Source organism: Oreochromis aureus, linkage group 3 (genome assembly GCF_013358895.1).
Source record: "Oreochromis aureus strain Israel breed Guangdong linkage group 3, ZZ_aureus, whole genome shotgun sequence".
In the NCBI taxonomy this organism is placed as follows: domain Eukaryota; kingdom Metazoa; phylum Chordata; class Actinopteri; order Cichliformes; family Cichlidae; genus Oreochromis; species Oreochromis aureus.
In genome coordinates, this window is record NC_052944.1 from 27591644 (window position 1) to 27612759 (window position 21116).

The 21116-nt window shown below is 39.7% G+C and overlaps 1 protein-coding gene across 2 annotated transcripts in view; it reads right to left on the reverse strand.

Moving 5' to 3' along the window:
- Positions 1 to 21116, reverse strand: part of LOC116316896 (alpha-2-macroglobulin-like) — a 45630-nt gene that overhangs the window by 21185 nt on the left and 3329 nt on the right. Inside the window, exons 4-18 of one of the 2 annotated variants that reach the window (XM_039609801.1) lie at positions 18603 to 18655; positions 18221 to 18241; positions 14542 to 14707; positions 14371 to 14455; positions 14161 to 14284; positions 11288 to 11402; positions 11084 to 11193; positions 10833 to 11000; positions 9848 to 10063; positions 9226 to 9289; positions 8921 to 9066; positions 8452 to 8601; positions 828 to 968; positions 394 to 481; positions 140 to 248 (exon numbers count right to left, since the gene is read on the reverse strand). In XM_039609801.1, coding sequence (XP_039465735.1) covers positions 140 to 248; positions 394 to 481; positions 828 to 968; positions 8452 to 8601; positions 8921 to 9066; positions 9226 to 9289; positions 9848 to 10063; positions 10833 to 11000; positions 11084 to 11193; positions 11288 to 11402; positions 14161 to 14284; positions 14371 to 14455; positions 14542 to 14707; positions 18221 to 18241; positions 18603 to 18655 — 1756 coding nt within the window. The remainder of the gene's footprint in view (positions 1 to 139; positions 249 to 393; positions 482 to 827; positions 969 to 8451; positions 8602 to 8920; positions 9067 to 9225; positions 9290 to 9847; positions 10064 to 10832; positions 11001 to 11083; positions 11194 to 11287; positions 11403 to 14160; positions 14285 to 14370; positions 14456 to 14541; positions 14708 to 18220; positions 18242 to 18602; positions 18656 to 21116) is intronic. The other variant, XM_039609802.1, reaches the window with a different exon arrangement.

Here is a 21116-nt window from a genome sequence, read left to right on the forward strand (position 1 = left end):
CGCAGGGGTCCATAAATGCCCCTATATGTACAAAACCTAATTTTCCCTTACTAATTTAAATGTCAGTAAATGTCATGGTCAAAAAATGGCTTTGAAAAAAAAAAAAAGCAAAACAAAAACCTATTAAAAAACAGCATACCCAACTTCCACCAGGTCCCATATCCAAGTCTCTGGGAAGAAAGCACGGATGGTAGCCATAGGTGGTCCTGGTGGACCTATAGATCCTACGTTTGGGAAAATTGGATCCACTTGTGGTGTAGAATGGTTAAAAAAAAACAAACAAAAAAAAGTATAAAAACTCAATCAGAATCAAGAAGCTGTGACATTCTTCTTCGATTTTGCCAACGTTTTTATCATTTGCAATTTTAAAAAAAGAAAGCATAAAAATATTACGAGGTTCATGGTAATAATTCCTTCCCAGGAATCTCACACAACGAGGAATTTGAAGCAGCAAGTTTGTTGCCACCTTTAATCCTACATTCTAGACACACAAACATCACAGAGAGTTAATTGCAGCTAAAGCCATGAAAAGTATTACATTTATCATCAGCTGATATGCTCTGGAGATAGCTGGAATGATCTAATACAACTCTGCAGATGGAAAGATCTTGTGACTACACCAAGCTCACCAATGCTGAAGAGAAGGACTATTGTATCGTTGTTTGTCATATTTTTTTTATTATTTTAATTTTTTGCAGCTATTAAGATTCACATCATGTGGAACATTTGACAGAGTCAAGGTTTAACGCCAGGACCAAGAAGGTGGATCTATGTTTTATATAAGTCAAACACACAACACATGCTCATGGAAAATATTTATATATTACCTGGAAAGTTATGTAGGCTTCTTTGTAGTGATCAGTTTGAATATATCTTCTTTTTCTCACATTCCAACATTTTGTTGAATATGGGTCTTGAAGCTTATATGGAACAAAATATGCCTTCCAGACAGGCAGCAAGTTAAATATCTAAACAGAAAAAATGATTCAAAGGTATACAATAACAAATAAATGTTGTTTTAGGAAATTCAAATAACTGAGAAAATCAGATTAAGGGTCTGAACTTATATGAACAACATATGTAGCGTTTAAAAGTTATCACATCACCACTCAAAGTTTTATACCAAGGTCATCTTAAATGAACAATATCTTTTATTCTGTAATGGGTAATCCACCAGTATGTGCAAGCTCTTTAATCAAAGTTTTTTTTATTGCTAAAATATTATTAATATTGTCATCTCTGAAAAACATGTCAAATTACAGTTATGTACTTGAATTTCAATGTGCCAACTGAAATCTGGGTATAGAAATGTGCATTCATTTTGTTATTATTATTCATAAGTTGCACTTTAATTGTGTTATACATGCATACAAATTTTTTTAATAATAAATTGACATGACAGGATGCTCCATAACAAAATCAGTGTTGAATTGTATTAATTGTTGTATTATACAAAAAAAAAAAAACAAACAGAGGAAAATAGGAAGAGAACATTTTTAATTTTTTAACTTTGGAGGCCTGCCTGTGCCCCTCAACAATAATATTTAAATATTAATCACAGTTTTGCTAAATAATAGAATCTGGCTTGCATCAGTCACATGACTACCATTAACCAATGATCGCCCTTGACGACAGAGAGTGCTGGTTAGGAACGAGCTCGCAAAGCAGTGCAGAGCTGTGGGAGAAGCACAAATTAATTGGGAGATGCAGACTGATGCAACAAAAACCAGTCAGTAGGTGTACAGTAGGGCTGCCACGATTAGTCGACTAGTCATGATTACGCCAACTATCAAAATCGTCGACAACTAATTTAATAGTCAACGCATCGTTTGAAGCTTCGTAAGATCCGAAAGACGCAATAAGTAGTAGGATTTAAGAGTGTAATGTAAGGTTCTCAGTCATCCAGGTCATCGTAGTGTAAGGCAATGGTTCCCAAACTTTTTTCGCTATGCCCCCCTTTGTTTTAAAAGAAAGATGTTCTCGCCCCCCCTCACACATACATCCTCCAACCAGACACACCCATATTTTGCTCCATTGCGGTTTATTTCACACCTCAAACATTTAGTAAACAATTAAGCAAATACAAGTAATCTTCATGTAGTAAGAAAATAAACTACTAACTCTTTTACGCTACGTCCACACCTACACGGGTAATTTTGAAAACGCAGCTGTTTCGTCGACATGTAAACGGCGTTTGGAATCACCGAAAACTGAGATTTTTTAAAACTCCTTTTTTGCATTTAGGTGTGGACGAGGAATACAGAGTTGTCACGCAGCGTTAAAGGTATGTGCCTTTTTTCACATCACGCTGTGCACCACGTTATTGTTTACATGAGATGAATTGCAGAATGGCAGATAGAGACAAAATACTGTTAATCTGACTATCTTCAGGTTTTACACGCTTACATATACACACGCAGTTACTGTCCCTCCATTTAGAAAGGCAGAGGCGTCACGGTGTAATTATTTTACCTGTAGTTATTTTTTCCTGTGTAATAATATTCAACATTGCTATCAATACATTTTTCAAAAAATGCCTAAAACATAAACAACTGTGGGATACTGTTTGTCCGTGATTTGGACAGGGGGAAAAATCGTGGCAGGAACGGCCAGATGTTATTTGTATCTCCTGTAACTTTACTGTATAAAGAGCTAACATCTCCAAAATGTCAGGAGTAGTTAGTCATTACAACAAGTGTTTGTGAACTAAAAATCAAGATTGTGGGATTCTGTTTGTCCGTGATTTGAAGTTCCCAGTTTTGAGTTCCCTTCCCAGACACAGGTTTCACAATGAGCTCACCCGAAACCCTGGCTGATTGTGATCCTTAGATTAAGAGTGTAATAACGGACTGAAACAGAAGATGGCAGCAATACATCTACAAGGATGCCAGCTGCCATTAAACGCCAAAGAAGAAGAAGAAGAAGCAGTCTCCAGTATCGTAGCTGTGTCCAAATTCAGGGGCCACATCCTTCGGAGGCCGCATTTATAGGCCGATTATGTGACAGCGACGCGACAAAGGCTGTCCAAATTCGAAGACTGCAACAAATACATCCTCCTTTTCCCCAGATTTGAAGGATGGGTTGGGTGTATCCTCTGTGGCCCAACCTATCCCAGAATTCATAGCGCGGCCCAGCCAATTCCAGATTCCAACAATGGCGGCAGCTAGTTAGTTGTAAGATTACTCTTTCTGGGTCACAAAATAAACTTTTAAGATATTTTCAGGCAAAAATGTAGCTGTGTAAACTTCAAATATCTGCTCGACGAGAACAGTGAACTTCTAGCACATCGTTTTCAAACCCCTTCAGTCTTTCGCTACTCAGTTTAAACATGATATATAAGTCACTTAGATAACTTAAAAATGTTATTGTTTGGCTTTTTTCAGTGTTTTATTTGTTCCTCAGTAAATCGGTTTGGCTGGGATTAAAGTTATAGTTTTTACACAGCATCTCTCTCTCTCTTTCTCTCTCTCTCTCTCTCTCTCTACTTGAATGATGTATCAGAAGCTATGAGATCTTCCCCTGTTCAACAACCTGCTTCCTTTCTCAAGTTGCCTTACAGAAACCTGGTTGCAGCAGGATGAGTATGTTAGTTTAAATGAATCAACACCCCCGAGTCATTCTAACTACCAGAAATCCCGAAGCACAGGCCGAGGGGGCGGTGTGGCAGCAATTTTTCACACCAGCCTATTAATTAACGAAAGACCAAGACAGACTTTTAATTCATTTGAAAGCCTGATGCTTAGCCTCGTCCACCCCAGCTGTAAAACTCAGAAACCAGTCTTACTTGTTATCATCTATCGTCCACCTGGGCCTTACACAGAGTTTCTCTCTGATTTCTCAGACTTTTTATCTGATTTAGTGCTCAGCTCAGATAAAATAATTATTGTGGGTGATTTTAACATCCATGTAGATGCTAAAATGACAGCCTCAACATCGCATTTAATCTGTTATTAGACTCAATTGGCTTCTCTCAAAATGTAAAAGAACCCACCCACCACTTTAATCACACTCTAGATCTTGTTTTAACATATGGCATAGAAACTGAATATTTAACAGTGTTTCCTGAAAACCCTCTGCTGTCTGATCATTTCCTGATAACATTTACATTTACAATAATTGATTACACAGCAGTGGAGAGTAGACTTTATCAAAGTAGATGTCTTTCTGAAAGTGCTGTAACTAAGTTTAAGAATATAATCCACCCACTGTTATCATCTTCAATGCCCTGTACCAACATAGAGCAGAGCAGCTATCTGAACGCTACTCCAACAGAGGTCGATTATCTTGTTAATAATTTTACCTCCTCACTACGTGCGACTCTGGATACTGTAGCTCCTGTGAAAACTAAGGCCTCAAATCCAAAGTCCCTGACTCCGTGGTATAATTCTCAAACACGTAGCCTAAAGCAGATAACTCGTAAGCTGGAGAGGAAATGGCGTGTCACAAATTTAGAGGATCATCATTTAGCCTGGAGAAATAGTTTGCTGCTTTATAAGAAAGCCCTCCGCAAAGCCAGAACATCTTACTATTCGTCACACTGATTGAAGAAAATAAGAACAACCCCAGGTTTCTCTTCAGCACTGTAGCCAGGCTGACAAAAAGTCAGAGCTCTACTGAGCCAACCATCCCTTTAACGTTAACTAGTAATGACTTCATGAACTTCTTCACAAATAAAATTTTTATCATTAGAGAAAAAATTACCAATAATCATCCCACAGATGTAATATTATCTACAGCTACTCTTAGTACCATCAATGTTAAGTTAGACTCTTTTTCTCCAATTGATCTTTCTGAGTTAACTTCAATAATTAATTCCTCCAAACCATCAACGTGTCTTTTAGACCCCATTCCTACAAAACTGCTCAAAGAGGTCCTGCCATTAATTAATTCTTCGATCTTAAATATGATCAACCTATCTCTAATAATCGGCTATGTACCACAGGCCTTCAAGGTGGCTGCAGTTAAACCTTTACTTAAAAAGCCATCTCTAGACCCAGCTGTCTTAGCTAATTATAGGCCAATCTCCAACCTTCCTTTTATATCAAAAATCCTTGAAAGAGTAGTTGTCAAACAGCTAACTGATCATCTGCAGAGGAATGGCTTATTTGAAGCGTTTCAGTCAGGTTTCAGAGCTCATCACAGCACAGAAACAGCTTTAGTGAAGGTTACAAATGATCTTCTTATGGCCTCTGACAGTGGACTCATCTCTGTGCTTGTCCTGCTAGACCTCAGTGCTGCGTTCGATACTGTTGACCATAATATCCTATTAGAGCGATTAGAACATGCTGTAGGTATTACAGGTACTGCACTGCAGTGGTTTGTATCATATCTATCTAATAGACTCCAGTTTGTACATGTAAATGGAGAGTCCTCTTCAGACACTAAGGTCAATTATGGTGTTCCACAGGGTTCAGTGCTAGGACCAATTCTATTTACATTGTACATGCTTCCCTTAGGCAACATCATTAGAAGACATAGCATAAATTTTCACTGCTATGCAGATGACACGCAGCTCTATCTATCCATGAAGCCAGGTAACACACACCAATTAGTTAAACTGCAGGAATGTCTTAAAGACATAAAGACCTGGATGGCCGCTAACTTTCTGCTTCTTAATTCAGATAAAACTGAGGTTATTGTACTCGGCCCTGAAAATCTTAGAAATATGGTATCTAAGCAGATTCTTACTCTGGATGGCATTACCTTGGCCTCCAGTAACACTGTGAGAAACCTTGAGTCATTTTTGACCAGGACATGTCCTTCAATGCACATATTAAACAAATATGTAAGACTGCTTTCTTCCATTTGCGCAACATCTCTAAAATTAGAAATATCCTGTCTCAGAGTGATGCTGAAAAACTAGTTCATGCATTTATTACTTCCAGGCTGGACTACTGTAATTCACTATTATCAGGAAGTCCTAAAAACTCGCTGAGAAGCCTTCAGCTAATCCAAAATGCCGCAGCAAGAGTACTGACAGGGACTAGAAAGAGAGAGCATATTTCTCCTGTTTTGGCTTCCCTTCATTGGCTTCCTGTTAAATCCAGAATTGAATTCAAAATCCTGCTCCTCACATACAAGGTCTTAAATAATCAGGCCCCATCTTATCTTAATGACCTTGTAGTACCATATCACCCTATTAGAGCACTTCGCTCTTGCACTGCAGGCCTACTTGTTGTTCCTAGAGTGTTTAAAAGTAGAATGGGAGGCAGAGCCTTCAGTTTTCAGGCCCCTCTTCTGTGGAACCAACTTCCAGTTTGGATTCGGGAGACAGACACTATCTCTACTTTCAAGATTAGGCTTAAAACTTTCCTTTTGCTAAAGCATATAGTTAGGGCTGGACCAGGTGACCCTGAATCCTCCCTTAGTTATGCTGCAATAGACGTGAGCTGCCGGGGATTCCCATGATGCATTGAGTTTTTCCTTCCAGTCACCTTTCTCACTCACTATGTGTTAATAGACCTCTCTGCATCGAATCATATCTGTTATTAATCTCTGTCTCTCTTCCACAGCATGTCTTTCATCCTGTTTTCCTTCTTTCACCCCAACCGGTCGCAGCAGATGGCCGCCTCCCTGAGCCTGGTTCTGCCGGAGGTTTCTTCCTGTTAAAAGGGTTTTTCCTTCCCACTGTCGCCAAAGTGCTTGCTCATAGGGGGTCATATGATTGTTGGGTTTTTCTCTGTATTTATTATTGTGCTATCTACTGTACAATATAAAGCGCCTTGAGGCGACTTTTGTTGTGATTTGGCGCTATATAAATAAAATTGAATTGAATTGAATTGAATTGAATAAACGTCAAACAGAAAACTGATCAAACAGAAGTGTGAGCTGGTGGAGAATATACTCCAGTGTCCTGTTATATTTTGGGGAGCAAAGATCAGACGGCTGAGTATATTAAACTCCACCGAGACAATCCACAAATTTTATTAAAAGTTTAATAAACTATCATCTTGTCTATATATTTGGTTAGCACATACCTTAAACACTTCAAGCTATAAGCTAATGATAGTTATATAAGAGCAGATGCATGCTGGTGCAATAAGGTGTACATTTTACATCCAATGGATGCATGATGAGATTAGTCGACTAATCACAAAAATAATCGGTGACTAGTCGACTATCAAAATAATCGTTTGTGGCAGCCCTAGTGTACAGTGCACACTGTAATCTATAGCACACAGGAGTATTAGCTTATTGTGTTCATGTTTGTCTTGGAATCATCATAAATACTTTATTTTATATTTATTACTTTATTGTTTTAATTTTCATTACTTTATTATTATAGCACTAGGAATAAATAATAAGGGAAGTATTCTGGATCAGCACCATGATGCACACTTGTGGCCATAGTATATACAGTATTCTGGAGAAGGTATAAAATGTCACTGTATGTCCGTGTGTGTGTGTGTGCGTGCGCGTGTTTTATGTGTATAGATTTTTTTAAATTATTACTCATGATATAACATTGTCCAGCAATGCCCTGTAAGTACATGAGGAGGAAACAGTGACAAAAGGAGCTGTGTGAGGCTAGAGGCAGTGGATCCCTCACTAGCTGGATTAAAAAGAGCACAGGTAACAATAACACATGTACCAGTTGTTGGATTGTAGAGGTATTCAAGTATAAAAACAACAATGAACACAATGTTTTGGTTCTATAACATTTTCTATCATTACTTTGTGGATTAAGTGCAAGAGTTTTTAAGTGTGGATAATTAAATCATAGATTATTGCAATAGCAAGTTGTGCCTTGTTCTCAGATGGACAGCAAGTGGAGAGTGATAGATGAGATGAGGGGATGGAAGGAGAAGAGAGGCAAAGAGTGATTCACAGGCAGAGCCTAGTTTATTTCTCACAGTTTTTTGTTGCCTTATGGTTCCAAGCGCTGTCACCAGTCTTTGCATAACACATGTTCAATCGGCTACCATCTCTCCTATGGACTTTTTACAGTCTACAGTCTCAACACAGCCCTGCCCTCCGGCACTATCAGCAGCAGGAAAAGCAGAAACCCCTCAACAGCAACATTGTACCTACCAGGTAAAACATAGGCTATGTTTGCTTTGCATTGTCCCCACCTGATGACAGTGATATAGTATGATGCGATTCTATGTTACATTCTTGATTAATGTGGGTTGTTGTTCTTCAGCCTGGTTCTATGTGCCCCTTTTTAACTTTGACCACCTGCCTCTTTAAACATCTCTGCAGCACCCTGGCTATGGTTACACAGCAAGGAAGAGAGATACTGCCATGACACAGCTTAAACTGTTGTGAACCTTATACTTGTCCTCATTCAGTTTTGATTGGCTCTTTAGATGCAGGAGAATCCCTGTCTTTGCAATTATGGAACTTCCCCCAAAACTGAGTGCCATGTTGCCTTCATATAATGTCTGCTACTTATGAAACTAGAAGAGACTGAGAGTAAAGGATGCATGCTGTGGCTGAGATCACAGTTACCTTATCTACATCCAGAATATTCCCAGGCTCCTTGATGAGGACACTCTTGTCGATGGCACTCACACCACACAGAGAGTGTGGAAGGGCCGTCACCTGCATGTTGGTTTTTTCTCCTGGGACAGCTGAAGAAGGCGTGAACTCCAATGACACCTGACACACACAAATCATACATCACACCATCTAAACTTTAATGGTTTTAAAAAACAAAACTTCAAGCCTGTATAACACAGAAACCATTCATTAGCTTTCATGTGGTTTTCTGGAGTTCAGGTGTAGTGATCACTGCCCACTCCATGCTGGCAAAAGCTGTGACTTCATTGTTCGGAATGACAAGTCTGTGCCACTTGAATTAAAGTTTGGATTTTATATGTCATAGTTTCATATGAAAGGCATGCTTTAAACCTACACTTTAAACTTACACTGATAAATATAACTAACACAGCTGCACACAGTTTACAACACCACATACCTTGTTACTGAAGCACTTCTCAGTGGAGAAGTCAGCACTGTGGGCGATCACAATCTTACGGGGAAGTACAGCATAAGCTACAATCTGGACGACTGGTGCCATGTCAGGAGAAATTCTCAACTTAAAGGACACCTCACCCTCATTCACTGAAACAAACAAAAAGCCCCCAAAATAGCTAATATATACATCTTCTTTTAATAATCATCAAAGTTGTTGTTGTTGTTTTTAAAAAAGGGTAGGCTTTTTAAAACTTCATATTACAAAAGAATTTGATGAACTTATGATTTGAGCCAGTCTTTACATACCTGACTGATGTTTAACTTTAATCTGTTTAAATCCTTGCATGACAATAGCTCCTCTGGACAATACCTGAAGAATATAGAAGAAAATGACACAGAATGACTGATGCGATATTTGCATCTTGCTTAGCTGTAAGTCATGCCAGGAGTATTTGAGAAGCAGATGCAGTTTGCTTGTTTTTTTGTTTTTTTTATTGACTGGATTCACTTTGCTGTTTATTTGCTGCCTTCTCCCTGTGTATCTAACACCTCGAGCTACAACATCAGAGCCAGAACACAATGCAGACATGTAAACCTTAATCATAAAGGCTTAATCTTCAATGTATGTCTTGGTTGTGTTCAGCTGGGCATACACAGTGCAAATTTTTGGCCCATTTTGAGACGATTTTTCACCTGTGCAACCATTTTGGCTATTGGCCCGGGTTTCGGCTTAATCGTGTGTTGTGCATTGTATACATGAGGTAATGAGAATGGATCAACATCTCATGACCAGCTCCCTATCAGCAATCGTATGGTCACAAGAAAATCAAATATATATATCTATGTATATGTGTATATATACACATACATATATATACATATACATATATTTGTACTGTGGATGAACTTGTGACAAGAAGTAACTCACCAGATACATCACATCCATAGAAATTGCTGCTTCCCTCACTATAGTGTACTGGATAGATATATCCTCTTCTGCATCACAGGAAAGGGGTTGATTCTTCATCTTCACCTCGAGCGAGCTGAATGTTCTTGCATTTTGAGAAGGAGGTCGGGACATATACATAACGTGAAATCCACTATCATAAAAAGCAGTTCCATATACTGGATAGTTTAGGGTTGCCTGAATTGTAAAAAAGAAGCACAAATAAGTTGATGAAGAAGAAAAAAAATGGAATGTTGTTAGAGTGATTGTGACAAAAGTTGTCATTGTAGTGCTTAAAATTTGTAAGCCTTGCCTTAAACTGCAGGCACATTGCATGTAAGATTCTGGGTTGCTTATTTAGTAAGGAATGTTTACTTCCTGCCCTTTATGGGCTCACCTATGCTTGTATATGATGGACCGTTAAAAGAGTTAAGACATATACGGGGGTGAGGGGAGATGACCCTTTTATGACCAGCAGGAAGTCACGTATACAGATACACACACACATGCACATACGTGCTCGCACATGCATACACACACAGTGCCTTAGTTTTATGACACACCATATGGGTTTTACAATGGGGGCTTGTGTAACTGTGTTCACTGAATAAAAAGGCTGCGAGGGAAGGCTGGAATTTGAAGTTGTCTGGGATCAGGTGAGGAGCTTTCAGCTTCAAGAGCTGACCAGGCTTCCCTTGCACAGCAAGTAAAAACTGACTGAGCTCTGATTCTCTTGCTTTGTTCACGGTGACAAGTCTCTGAACCAGCAAGACCTGCGAGTGCAGACCTAACAAAGGTCAGATTTTAGAAGCAAGCTAATGTAGTCAGTTTCACCATAGTCACTAATTACTACTGGAGCACCTTGGGCAAGCGACATCAGAAATCATATTAAGTCAGTGAAAACATTGTCATGTAACTTACCAATGATTACTTAAAAAATACTGTTTCAGTGCAATTATCTACTTACATGGAGGACAAAATCCTCATGAACGTTATCTGTGCTGAATGAAAACTCAGCGACACCGTTGCTGTCAGTTGTTAGATTTTTTAGTAAGTGTCCCGACCAACGTTCTCCCACCGACAATTTCACAGGTGCTTTGGAAATGGGTGTATCATTGTAGTAAACGGCTTTAACCTGTTCAAACCACAATGTTTCATTACTAAAACCCACATTATTTACACTACATTCTAAATTATATAGCACAAATTTGAACTTACTTTTCCTTCTACATTTGATCCTGGTTCATAAATCCTGGGCATATCAACAAAATACACTTTTCCAAGCATATTGGAAATTCTTATTCTCTTTTCTTGTTCCTGCGAAATGCCTGAATACAAAACCTCAATGTTAGAACAATAATGTATAATTTAAAAAAATGTAATAATTAAAATTAAATGAAAAATAACAATTGCAAGACTTTCCTGTTTCCTCCTCTTCCATTTTGGCACTGACAATCAGCTCATCTTGAAGGAATTTGTGAATTTTGGTGAAGGTTGACATCTTGAAGGTAACAACTGTACAGCCTGTCTTGTCTGCCTAGAATGGCCAACACAAAAAGACAAAAATAATACAATAAAAACTTCCATCAAACTTTAAGCTGGTTGCAACACTTTGGACTTTGTTACAACCATTTTATCCAGTCAAAACTCTACCAGTGTTACTAATCGAATAAAGACTCAAACTCATTATTTAATCGGTTAGCTCATTAAGAGCTGACACACTGACACAAGCATCAGCCAAAGAATATATATTTAGTTTGTCGTGTCTCCATGTTTATTCACCTCTTTCCCAATCATGTCTCTCCCCCCCCTGTTCCCTGTTATCTGTCAGTCCATGTCTTAGTGTGTGTCTCATGTTTCCTGTTTTATTTTGAAAGCTTCTTGTCCTGTGTACAGTGTATTCAGTTATGATTCTTCCTTCTCTTGTTATGTCTGATTAATTTCAGCTATATTTCCCTCCTGTTTTACATCCCCTTGTTATCCTCTGTGTATTTAGTCCTCCATCTGTTGTTTTGAGTGTTTTATCTACAGCGGGATAAAGCTGCCTCTTTCAGTTAACCCTTTTGTTCAAGTCCTGCATTTGGGTCCTACTCCTACCTGCCACACAGCCATCCTTGACAAAAATTCAGCATTTATAAATAATGAACACAAACCAGTGGATACACAAACCATATTGGATATAATCTCAAAATTTTGACTTTTTTAACTCAAAATGTAACTCAAAAGATCTTTCAGGAAAGGCAGAGGGCATCCAATGGTATCCTGGGTGGTGGTGTTGTCTCAGAGCTTTACTCTTAGCTACTGTACAGCTGACAAACCATAAACAGATGTAGCATCTCAACTGTGCTAAAACACTTGCTTCATACTAGGCCACTAAAGTCTTACAGCTGACTCCACAGACTGTTGATTCTGTCTTTTTATGGCTAGCTAGAGCTGCATGATTTAACTTCACAGAGACAGTGAAAGACAAACACACACACACACACACACACACACACACACACACACACACACACACACACACAGATACACATCCACCCCACCCTCCAAAGTTTGGAAGAAGGGACCCAAGGTTGCAGTTAGCCCAGAACAACACCTAAACCCCAGGGGCATGAAACAGTGGTGCAGGAAGACCTACCTGCTCCTCTCCCTGCATGTCGGAGTTAAAGGTGACGAGCCTTTAAATCTGGGGCCCATCTGCACACAGAACTCTCAATGACAGTAACCCACTCAACCAACAATGAAGACAAAAATGAACAAGCCAAACTGGGCTGAGTCTGAGATAAGATACTGTCATAGGGATTAGGGGTGGGGTTAAAAAATCGATATCCCAATTTAAATCGATTTTAATTTGAATAATGCAAGATTAAATCCTGAATCGATTTTTAAATATAAATTTTATAACTGCTCCTGAAGGTTATTCCTTTTGATGTTTAGAGTAGAATAAAGGGCCATGCTCCAACTGATGTTTAACACTGTGAAAAACTGGTGAAATGAGCAATGAAAAACACTAACATACTGTGTGCACCTTTCTACTAAACATCCACGAGCATTTTCAGTCCACAATGTCCATATTTTCATTTTATGCACAGCCAACCTGCTCTTTCTGGCTCGAGTCCTCAGTCTCTGGGGGCATATGCGCTTAACTGAACACCGACCCAAAGCATGCGCACCACAAGACACAACTCTCAAGTCCACCAGTAGGTGGCAACAACACAACATGAAACCAGATTAAACACCCAATTTTGAACATTGCAGTGACATAATAATTACATTTCAGTGCCACAGCTACAAATGTATTTTGCCAGAAACGCCAGAATTTTAACTTAAAGCTTACAAAACTATTTAAACAACTGCCAAACAGCTAATGAGAGCAGGTAAACCGATTCCACAAAAAGATCTAAAAACAAAACGCGACCCGACGGCACGCACACAGGCATGCCGGGTGCTGAAAGCTGACATTTCACAGATTCTGAAACTGATTCCGAAACTGCAAGTTTCGTCACTCTCCATTGTGTACAGTGCTGGTTTTTTTGTTTTTTTTTCAGGCTGAGGCTTTCTCTGATAAGAAAGCCTCAGATCTGCTGTTAAAAACCGGAGAAGTTTTAACTTTTACAAATTATGACAGATTGCAAAACACTTAGCTGTGTCTTTAATAAAATCCCTGTAACTTTGTTCTGCTTCACTTAAGCATCATCATCATGTTACTCTCTTGATTCATGGTTTTCCTCACTTTTTTGTCTGCTGCAGAATATTTTTAAGGTTATCTGCTATAAAAAGCCAGGACAGAAAAATCTCCTTCATGTTTGTCTGTGTTTGATCCTCAGTTACTTTGACACAAAGGCGTCTGCTGTGATGCTCACACCTCTGATGAAGTCTCACAAGTCTCAGCTTTGTTTGTATACCTAGATAGTTTACACAGAGTTTGTAATTGCAGAGAAATTAATTTGGTCAAATAATTTGGAATTAAATGTTTTTAATTTACAAGGTTTAGAGGGTTCTTTCAACCCTCTATCGAAGGTGCATATCCAAGGTAAATTATCATAATTATAATATTTCTGAGTCAAAATTAAATGGAATCCAATTGAATTGGGACCTTGTGAATCAGAATTGAATCAGTTGTAGAAATCAGTGACGATACCTAGCCCTAAAAGGAGCAGTACTTCACACAGAAGACATTTTGCTTAATGATGTTGCTGCATGATCGCTGATATACAGATACCTTCTGCATGGGCATGTGGTCTGCTTTTATCTGCACATTGTTTCAGGAGAAATATGAGACTTGACAACTGTACCTGTTTGGTCTCTGTGTGGCAGGGCGCCTCTATCTTGTGTTTCTTAGCAGAGACTCGAGAGCCGCCAAGAGGTCGGCACATCGTAACTGTAAAACTTCCTGGAACAGGCTGTCCATATGTGTACCTATGAAAATAATTTTTTAAAAAAAACAAAAATCAGGTTTTATGAAGATCTAAATTGCCATTTGTCAAGCAAGGACTCGTACTTACTTTGCACATAATTTAATATCAACTTCTTCCTGTCCAATACTCACTTCTTCAGATACATTTACTGTTATGTCAAATTTGGGTAAAACTGGGGACAAAATATCAAAGTTAGCATCTGCATTGTATTAAGAATCTTAGAAACAGAATGTAAAAAGATTTAAAGACCTGACTTACCATACTTTTCCACCTTGAATCTGTGACCAAATTTATCTTCACCCACAGACACTATTATTTGGTAGATTCCTTCAGGGGCCTCAGAGTTCAAGGAATATGAAAGCTGCAATATTTTATTATTGGATGTTTCATTTAACCACTGTCCAATCCTGTTTCTATTGGGATCCTGTTAAATACATTCAAAGAGGAGTGGGTGTTTATGACACATAAAATGAACACATGAATACAGGTGAAAATATGTTCTAGCCACGCTCCTGGTTCCGTTTCCCTTCAACAAGATTAAAGATAACATACAGATACAGCCACTTAAAATGGCCTCCTCATCCCTGACAGTACCATGATGGAATCCTGACTGGCTGATAGATGACCGTGATGATATCCCCCGCCTGCCATGTGGATGATGCAACCATGAGTAGTAACACCCCTAAGCAGTGGAGTTGTTCCAAAAGCTTCAAAATTATCATGACATTCATGTCTACGATGAGCGTATGTAAACTTTTGATGTAAACTATAAATGATGGATGTAGCTTTCTGGTCCGAAAATTGAAGCCTTAAACCTGCATTCTGTTCAATGGCCAGTAGGGGATGTTATGACTATCCAGAGTATGCTCATTTGCTAATGATTTGTGTAACTGACAAGTTATTAGCCAGTGAATTTACAGCTTCATAGTCACATCAACATCATGAAAACGCAGGGAAATATGCAGATTTTTGCTCATCTCAAGGCTTCGTAATGGGATTTCACAAATGTATGCGCAACATCACAGTAGTTACAGACATCTTTCAATCTGATTCACTATTTAGCTGTTCTTATGTTCCACTGAAACTATGATATTGTAGAACTTCCCAAACATAGGCTACTGATGTTTAGGTATTTTCCATTTCTTCCATTTTGCTCCCATCTTTCCCATTTCACTCGCTGAAATTGAAATCACCATAGCCAATGAGTGTCACGGTCCTGGGTCAGTGTCCCAGTGTTTTGATTTGTTTTATTATTGTTATTAATCTTTGGTTTCACTTTGGTTTATGGTTACCAGTGTTTGGTTTCTGTTTTTGTATTTTGAGCTCCCTCTGTTCTATGTCTAATTTGTCTCTGTGCCTGTCATGTGCTTCCTGTTTTACTTTGATGTTCTGTGAGTTTCTTAGTTTCTAGTTTTGTGTTTGAGGTTTTGTGTTTGTGTTTTTTTCCCAGCAATAAAGCTGCGCTTTAACTTTAACCTTCCATGTATGGGTCCAATCCTGTCTGCCACACAGCCAAATCATGACAGAATGACGCGATCACTACATGGACCCAGCAGGCTTATCGTGGGAGTGCAACCTGACCCGCATCCAAGGCCTGATGATGCGAATTTCCCACACCTCGGATATCAAGGCTAGGGTTGTAGGGATAAACGCCATTGAGGTGATTCTAGAGGGGAATCTTCTCATAAGTAAAGGGCCTGATTAAGGACTGCATCGAGCCCGGGACATGCTACAAGCTCAGGAGCTAGCAGACTTCGTCCACTCCTGGCGATCTACGCAGCAACGGCAACAGCATCAGCAGCCACTACAGGGACTGGTTACTCTAAGCGCTATAATTTCAACTCTGAGACTGTTTCCTCAGGCACCACGATTTCTGAAATTGTTAACCCTGAGCATGCCTCCCCAGTGTTTGAAAACTGTGTGTTTTATAAGACTGTGTATTCTAACAAAGATATTGGTTTGAATGTTCATGAGTCAGTGGGTTCCGAGCCTAAGACTGTTTTTCCTGAGCATGTTATTTCCAGGTTTCCGGATTTAAAAGACTTTGTTTCACCTGCTCTTTCTGTACACAGAGCTATGCCTACACAGACTGTAAACCCCTGCTCTGAAAGTAAAAGCAAAGCCTGCTCGGCAGAAACCAGCTGATGGACTGTTTGTATGGCAGCTGATCTAGCTTTTCCGGAGTCAGTCCATCCTGAAGCTGCTGACTTGAGGACTGTTTATTCAAAGCCTGAAAATATAAAGGACTGTTTTTCGCCTGCTCATTCTAAGCAGGTAGCTAATCCTACTAAGACTTTTGCTGTTTCTCAAAAGCTGCCCTTTCTATAGACTGTCGTTCTCTCCAGGTCCTCCCCAGAGGCTGAGTTTCAGCCTCCATCTGACTCTGGACCCCTGGAGGCTAAGAGCCAGCGCAGCCTGTGTCACCTGTGAACTCTGCCGGGCCGTCTCAGCAATCAGTCTCCACTGAGAGTTCGGGCGAGTCAACCCAGCCACCTACATCCTCTGCTGGAGGCTCCGGTGAGCTCATTCAGCCAGGTGAGGACTGCACCTTGCTGTCGGTGCCTGAGCAGAGCCAATACAGATCCAGTCAGCTTTGTATCGGCCAGAGGTCTTCACGCCTGCTGGTTCTGTCTCGTCTTTACCAGAGGTCTCCGCACCTGAGGGCACTCATTGAGCCCAATGAGGGCACACTGAGTGCTCTCAGTGGGCTAATTAAAATGTCTGAAGCTATACTTTCGTTTTTTTTGTTTCATATTCTTTGTATCCAGCTTTGTCATGTTATTGTGTAGGCTAGGCTCCATGTTAGCTTTTCTTTGTTTGTAACTTGCAACGTTTAAGTTACCCTCGGTTTGATAGGTTTTAGCAAATCTTGCCACAGAAAGTTTGTAGGGGAGAGCTGTCATTTTTGTTTTAAAACCACCTCTTCTTCCTGTTCCTATAGTTGAGTTGAGTTTAGGGCAGGTTGTCTGTTTTTAAATTCAGAAATTGTTGCAGTTGCTAAGAAGACATAGAAAAAAAGAAATCTTTACACTAAAGCTATGTCCTCATTGGAAATGATTCGCAGCAACATGTGGAACAAAGGCCAAAGAAACTTAATAATATTTGACAACACCAAGCAACTACTGGTGAAAAATACTTGGCAATATAATGTAAGCAGGTCCCAAGATCATTTTCTCCACTTTGAGATGAGCCATTAAAGGTTACGAGAGCAAAAAACACCATTGATTGCCTACCTAACCCTCTAATGTGGTAAATAAATTATAGAGTTGATCAGAGTGTGGAATGTCTACCAGTGACCAACTATTGGCCAACAAAGTGATCTGCAGGAAGCAATTCTTTTCAGCCGCTTTCTGTGGTTTCTGGTTGTCACCTCACTTTTGGTTGCTTCCTGGACACCCCTTTAGATTCGTGTAATAATGTTCTTCTTCTTGTTGGTATTGTAATTATACAAAATAGTTTCATTATCAGTACTGTGTGTTTAATGTAAAGGTGTAAGAACTAACCTGACACAATATATACTGTGTATAAAATGCACTTTGAAAGAAGTTTTTATTTAATCCATTTAATGTACATAATTCGCCTACTTGCTGCATAGAATGCTACAACTGCGCATAATGTCCCCTGTATATATTCACTTAATGTATATGATGTTCTCTCCCTTTTTGCACATTTGAGGAGCGTGTTGGGATACATTTCACTGCGTGTTTTGCTCGTATAACTATGCATGTGACAAATAAAGAATCTTGATCTTGAATATATATTAACAAAATTGTACCATGGTAAAACACTAATATCAGAATCAGCATACAAATTTCCGAGTTGCTGCACTTTGTTGTGCTGTTGGCTTTAAGGAAAGCTCAGACCTTTAACAAACCTATTAGATTTACATGCTGAATTTGCAAAAGGAAAAAAAAATGATGTGTGGTTATTTTCTTACCTTGAGTTCAACGATATTGCACTAAAAGGCAAAAAATCAAAAGGAACAAAAACGAGAAAATTGTTAGAGGAAATGGGTTTCTTATACAGTGTCCTACCAATTTCTCTATCCAACTTTAGGCTTGGTAGAAATTCAAAAATATTAAACACAAAACACAATTTAACATGAAACTGACTTTTCAACAGTATGTTTTTTTAGGTTATTTTGTACACTCCAAGACTATTGCTAAACTGTTTGCTTGTTAGAGTTATTACAGCATAAGTAAAAACTCATTACTAAACACAGACAATACATTGTACTATTGATTTGTTAGTGCAAGTTGACTGATAAACTCAACAGAGTGATAAAAGTCAAGGAGGAAAGGAGGGACAGAAATACTCACCAGCTGACTGACAGGTCTAAACTTGGAGTCCAGCGCAACGACTCTGAAATGAACTGTGGAAGAAGTTCAAAGATTTTAAACCTTAATAAGTAATAAATCCTGACCAAGAAATGAAACTGGCACATTCTCCAACATCATTATTGCCAAATAAGCAGTAGTACTAATATAATTTGTAACAAGCTAAAATTAAATTAAATGTGTGTTTCATATTGTTTATCCTCATGTCCTTTGTAGAGGCAAAGCGTGAAATGAACGTGGTGGACTGCCATGTCTATACACTCTTTGTTGTGATATCAGCTTGCAGCAAAAGACTTTCATAAAGCCCGGAGAGAGCTTTAAAAAAATAACAACAGGTGAAAAATCAAACTTGTCCAAAGCAAAGTTTAAAGAAATGATGGTGGCTTGAGACTTTGTCAAAGTTTAAAAAATGTATAGGACAAATCAAAATACTAAGTTGTAACCTAACAAAAAGACCCAAATTAATGTTAATGATGTGTTTGCACCTTCATACTGTACCTGCGGAGACTTTCCTGACAGCTACAATAAGAGAGTGCAAACTCTCATATTGGGATATGTTTGTGAACAAGTGGTCTCTTTACAGAAATTACAAATAGCCAAACTCCAGTCAGCTACAACTGTTATGTTTTGTCTGTAGTGTTTTAAGCCAGTCATTTTATAAAGTGTTGAATATATTTAGTAGGTGGCTTTTTTTTTATTAACCATAAAATAATTTTAATCTGCATTGTGAAGCAGCATCCATGGAAAATCTGAAGTGAGTAAAATAGTGATAATATTCATCCATTTTAAATATTCCTCAAGGGTTCTGCATTTATCATAGAATCATAGTTTTATATATATATATATATATATATATATATAAATATAAAAATTCCCCACTCGCCCCTGCGGGCGGTTTATCCTTCAAGCTCGGGTCCTCTACCAGAGGCCTGGGAGCTTGAGGGTCCTGCGCAGTATCTTAGCTGTTCCCAGGACTGCGCTCTTCTGGACAGAGATCTCCGATGTTTTTCCTGGGATCTGCTGGAGCCACTCGCCTAGCTTGGGATTTACTACACCTAGTGCTCCGATTACCACTGGGACCACCGTTATCTTCACCCTCCACATCTTCCCGAGCCCTTGGTATTTTTTCAAGTTTCTCGTGTTCCTTCTTCCTGATGTTGTTGTCATTCGGGACCGCTACATTGATCACTACGGCCGTCTTCTTCTGTTTGTCTACCACCACTATGTCCGGTTGGTTAGCCACCACCATTTTGTCCGTCTGTATCTGGAAGTCCCACAGGATCTTAGCTCGGTCATTCTCCATCACCCTTGGGGGCGTCTCCCATTTTGACCTCGGGACTTCCAGGTTATACTCGGCACAGATGTTCCTGTACACTATGCCGGCCACTTGGTTATGGTGTTCCATGTATGCCTTGCCTGCTAGCATCTTGCACCCTGCTGTTATGTGCTGGATTGTCTCAGGGGCATCTTTACACAGCCTGAACCTGGGGTCTTGCTTGGTGTGATAGACCCCAGCCTGTATGGATCTTGTACTCAGAGCTTGTTCTTGTGCTGCCATGATTAGTGCCTCCGTGCTGTCTTTCAGTCCAGCTTTCTCCAGCCACTGGTAGGATTTCTGGGTATCAGCCACCTCCGCTATCTGCCGGCGGTACATACCGTGCAGAGGCCTGTCCTTCCATGATGGTTCCTCGTCTTCCTCCTCATTCTTGGGTTTCTGCTGCCTGAGGTATTTGCTGAGCACACTGTCATTTGGGGCCATCTTCGTGATGTATTCGTGGATGTTTCTTGTCTCATCCTGGATTGTGGTGCTGACACCACCTCCTTCCTTCCGCTTAGCATACAGCCTCAGTGTGCTGGATTTGGGGTCAAACCCTCCATGCATGGTCAGGAGCTTTCTTGTCTTGATGTCAGTGGCTTCTATCTCCTCCTTTGGCCAGCTTATTATCCCAGCAGGGTACCTGATCACGGGCAGGGCGTAGGTGTTGATAGCCCGGATCTTGTTCTTACCATTCAGCTGACTCCTCAGGACTTGCCTGACCCTCTGCAGGTACTTAGAAGTTGCAGCTTTCCTAGCGGCTTCCTCGTGGTTGCCATTTGCCTGTTGGATCCCCAGGTACTTGTAACTGTCCTCTATGTCTGCAATGTTGCCTTCTGGTTGTTCGATCCCCTCAGTTCCGACTACCTTCCCTCTTTTTGTTAACATCCCACTACACTTTTCCAGTCTGATTGATATTCCCATGTCCCTTCCGTAGATCCTTGTGGTGTGGATCAGTGAATCAATGTCTCGTTCACTCTCGGGATACAGCTTGATGTCATCCATGTACAGGAGGTGGCTGACAATTGCTCCATTTCTTAGTCGGTATCTGTAGCCAGTCTTGTCAATGATCTCACTGAGGGGGTTAAGGCCTATGCAGAACAGCAGTGAGGACAGAGCATCTCCTTGGTAGATCCCGCACTTGATGGCGACTTGTGCTATGTGCTTGAAGTTGGCCTCTA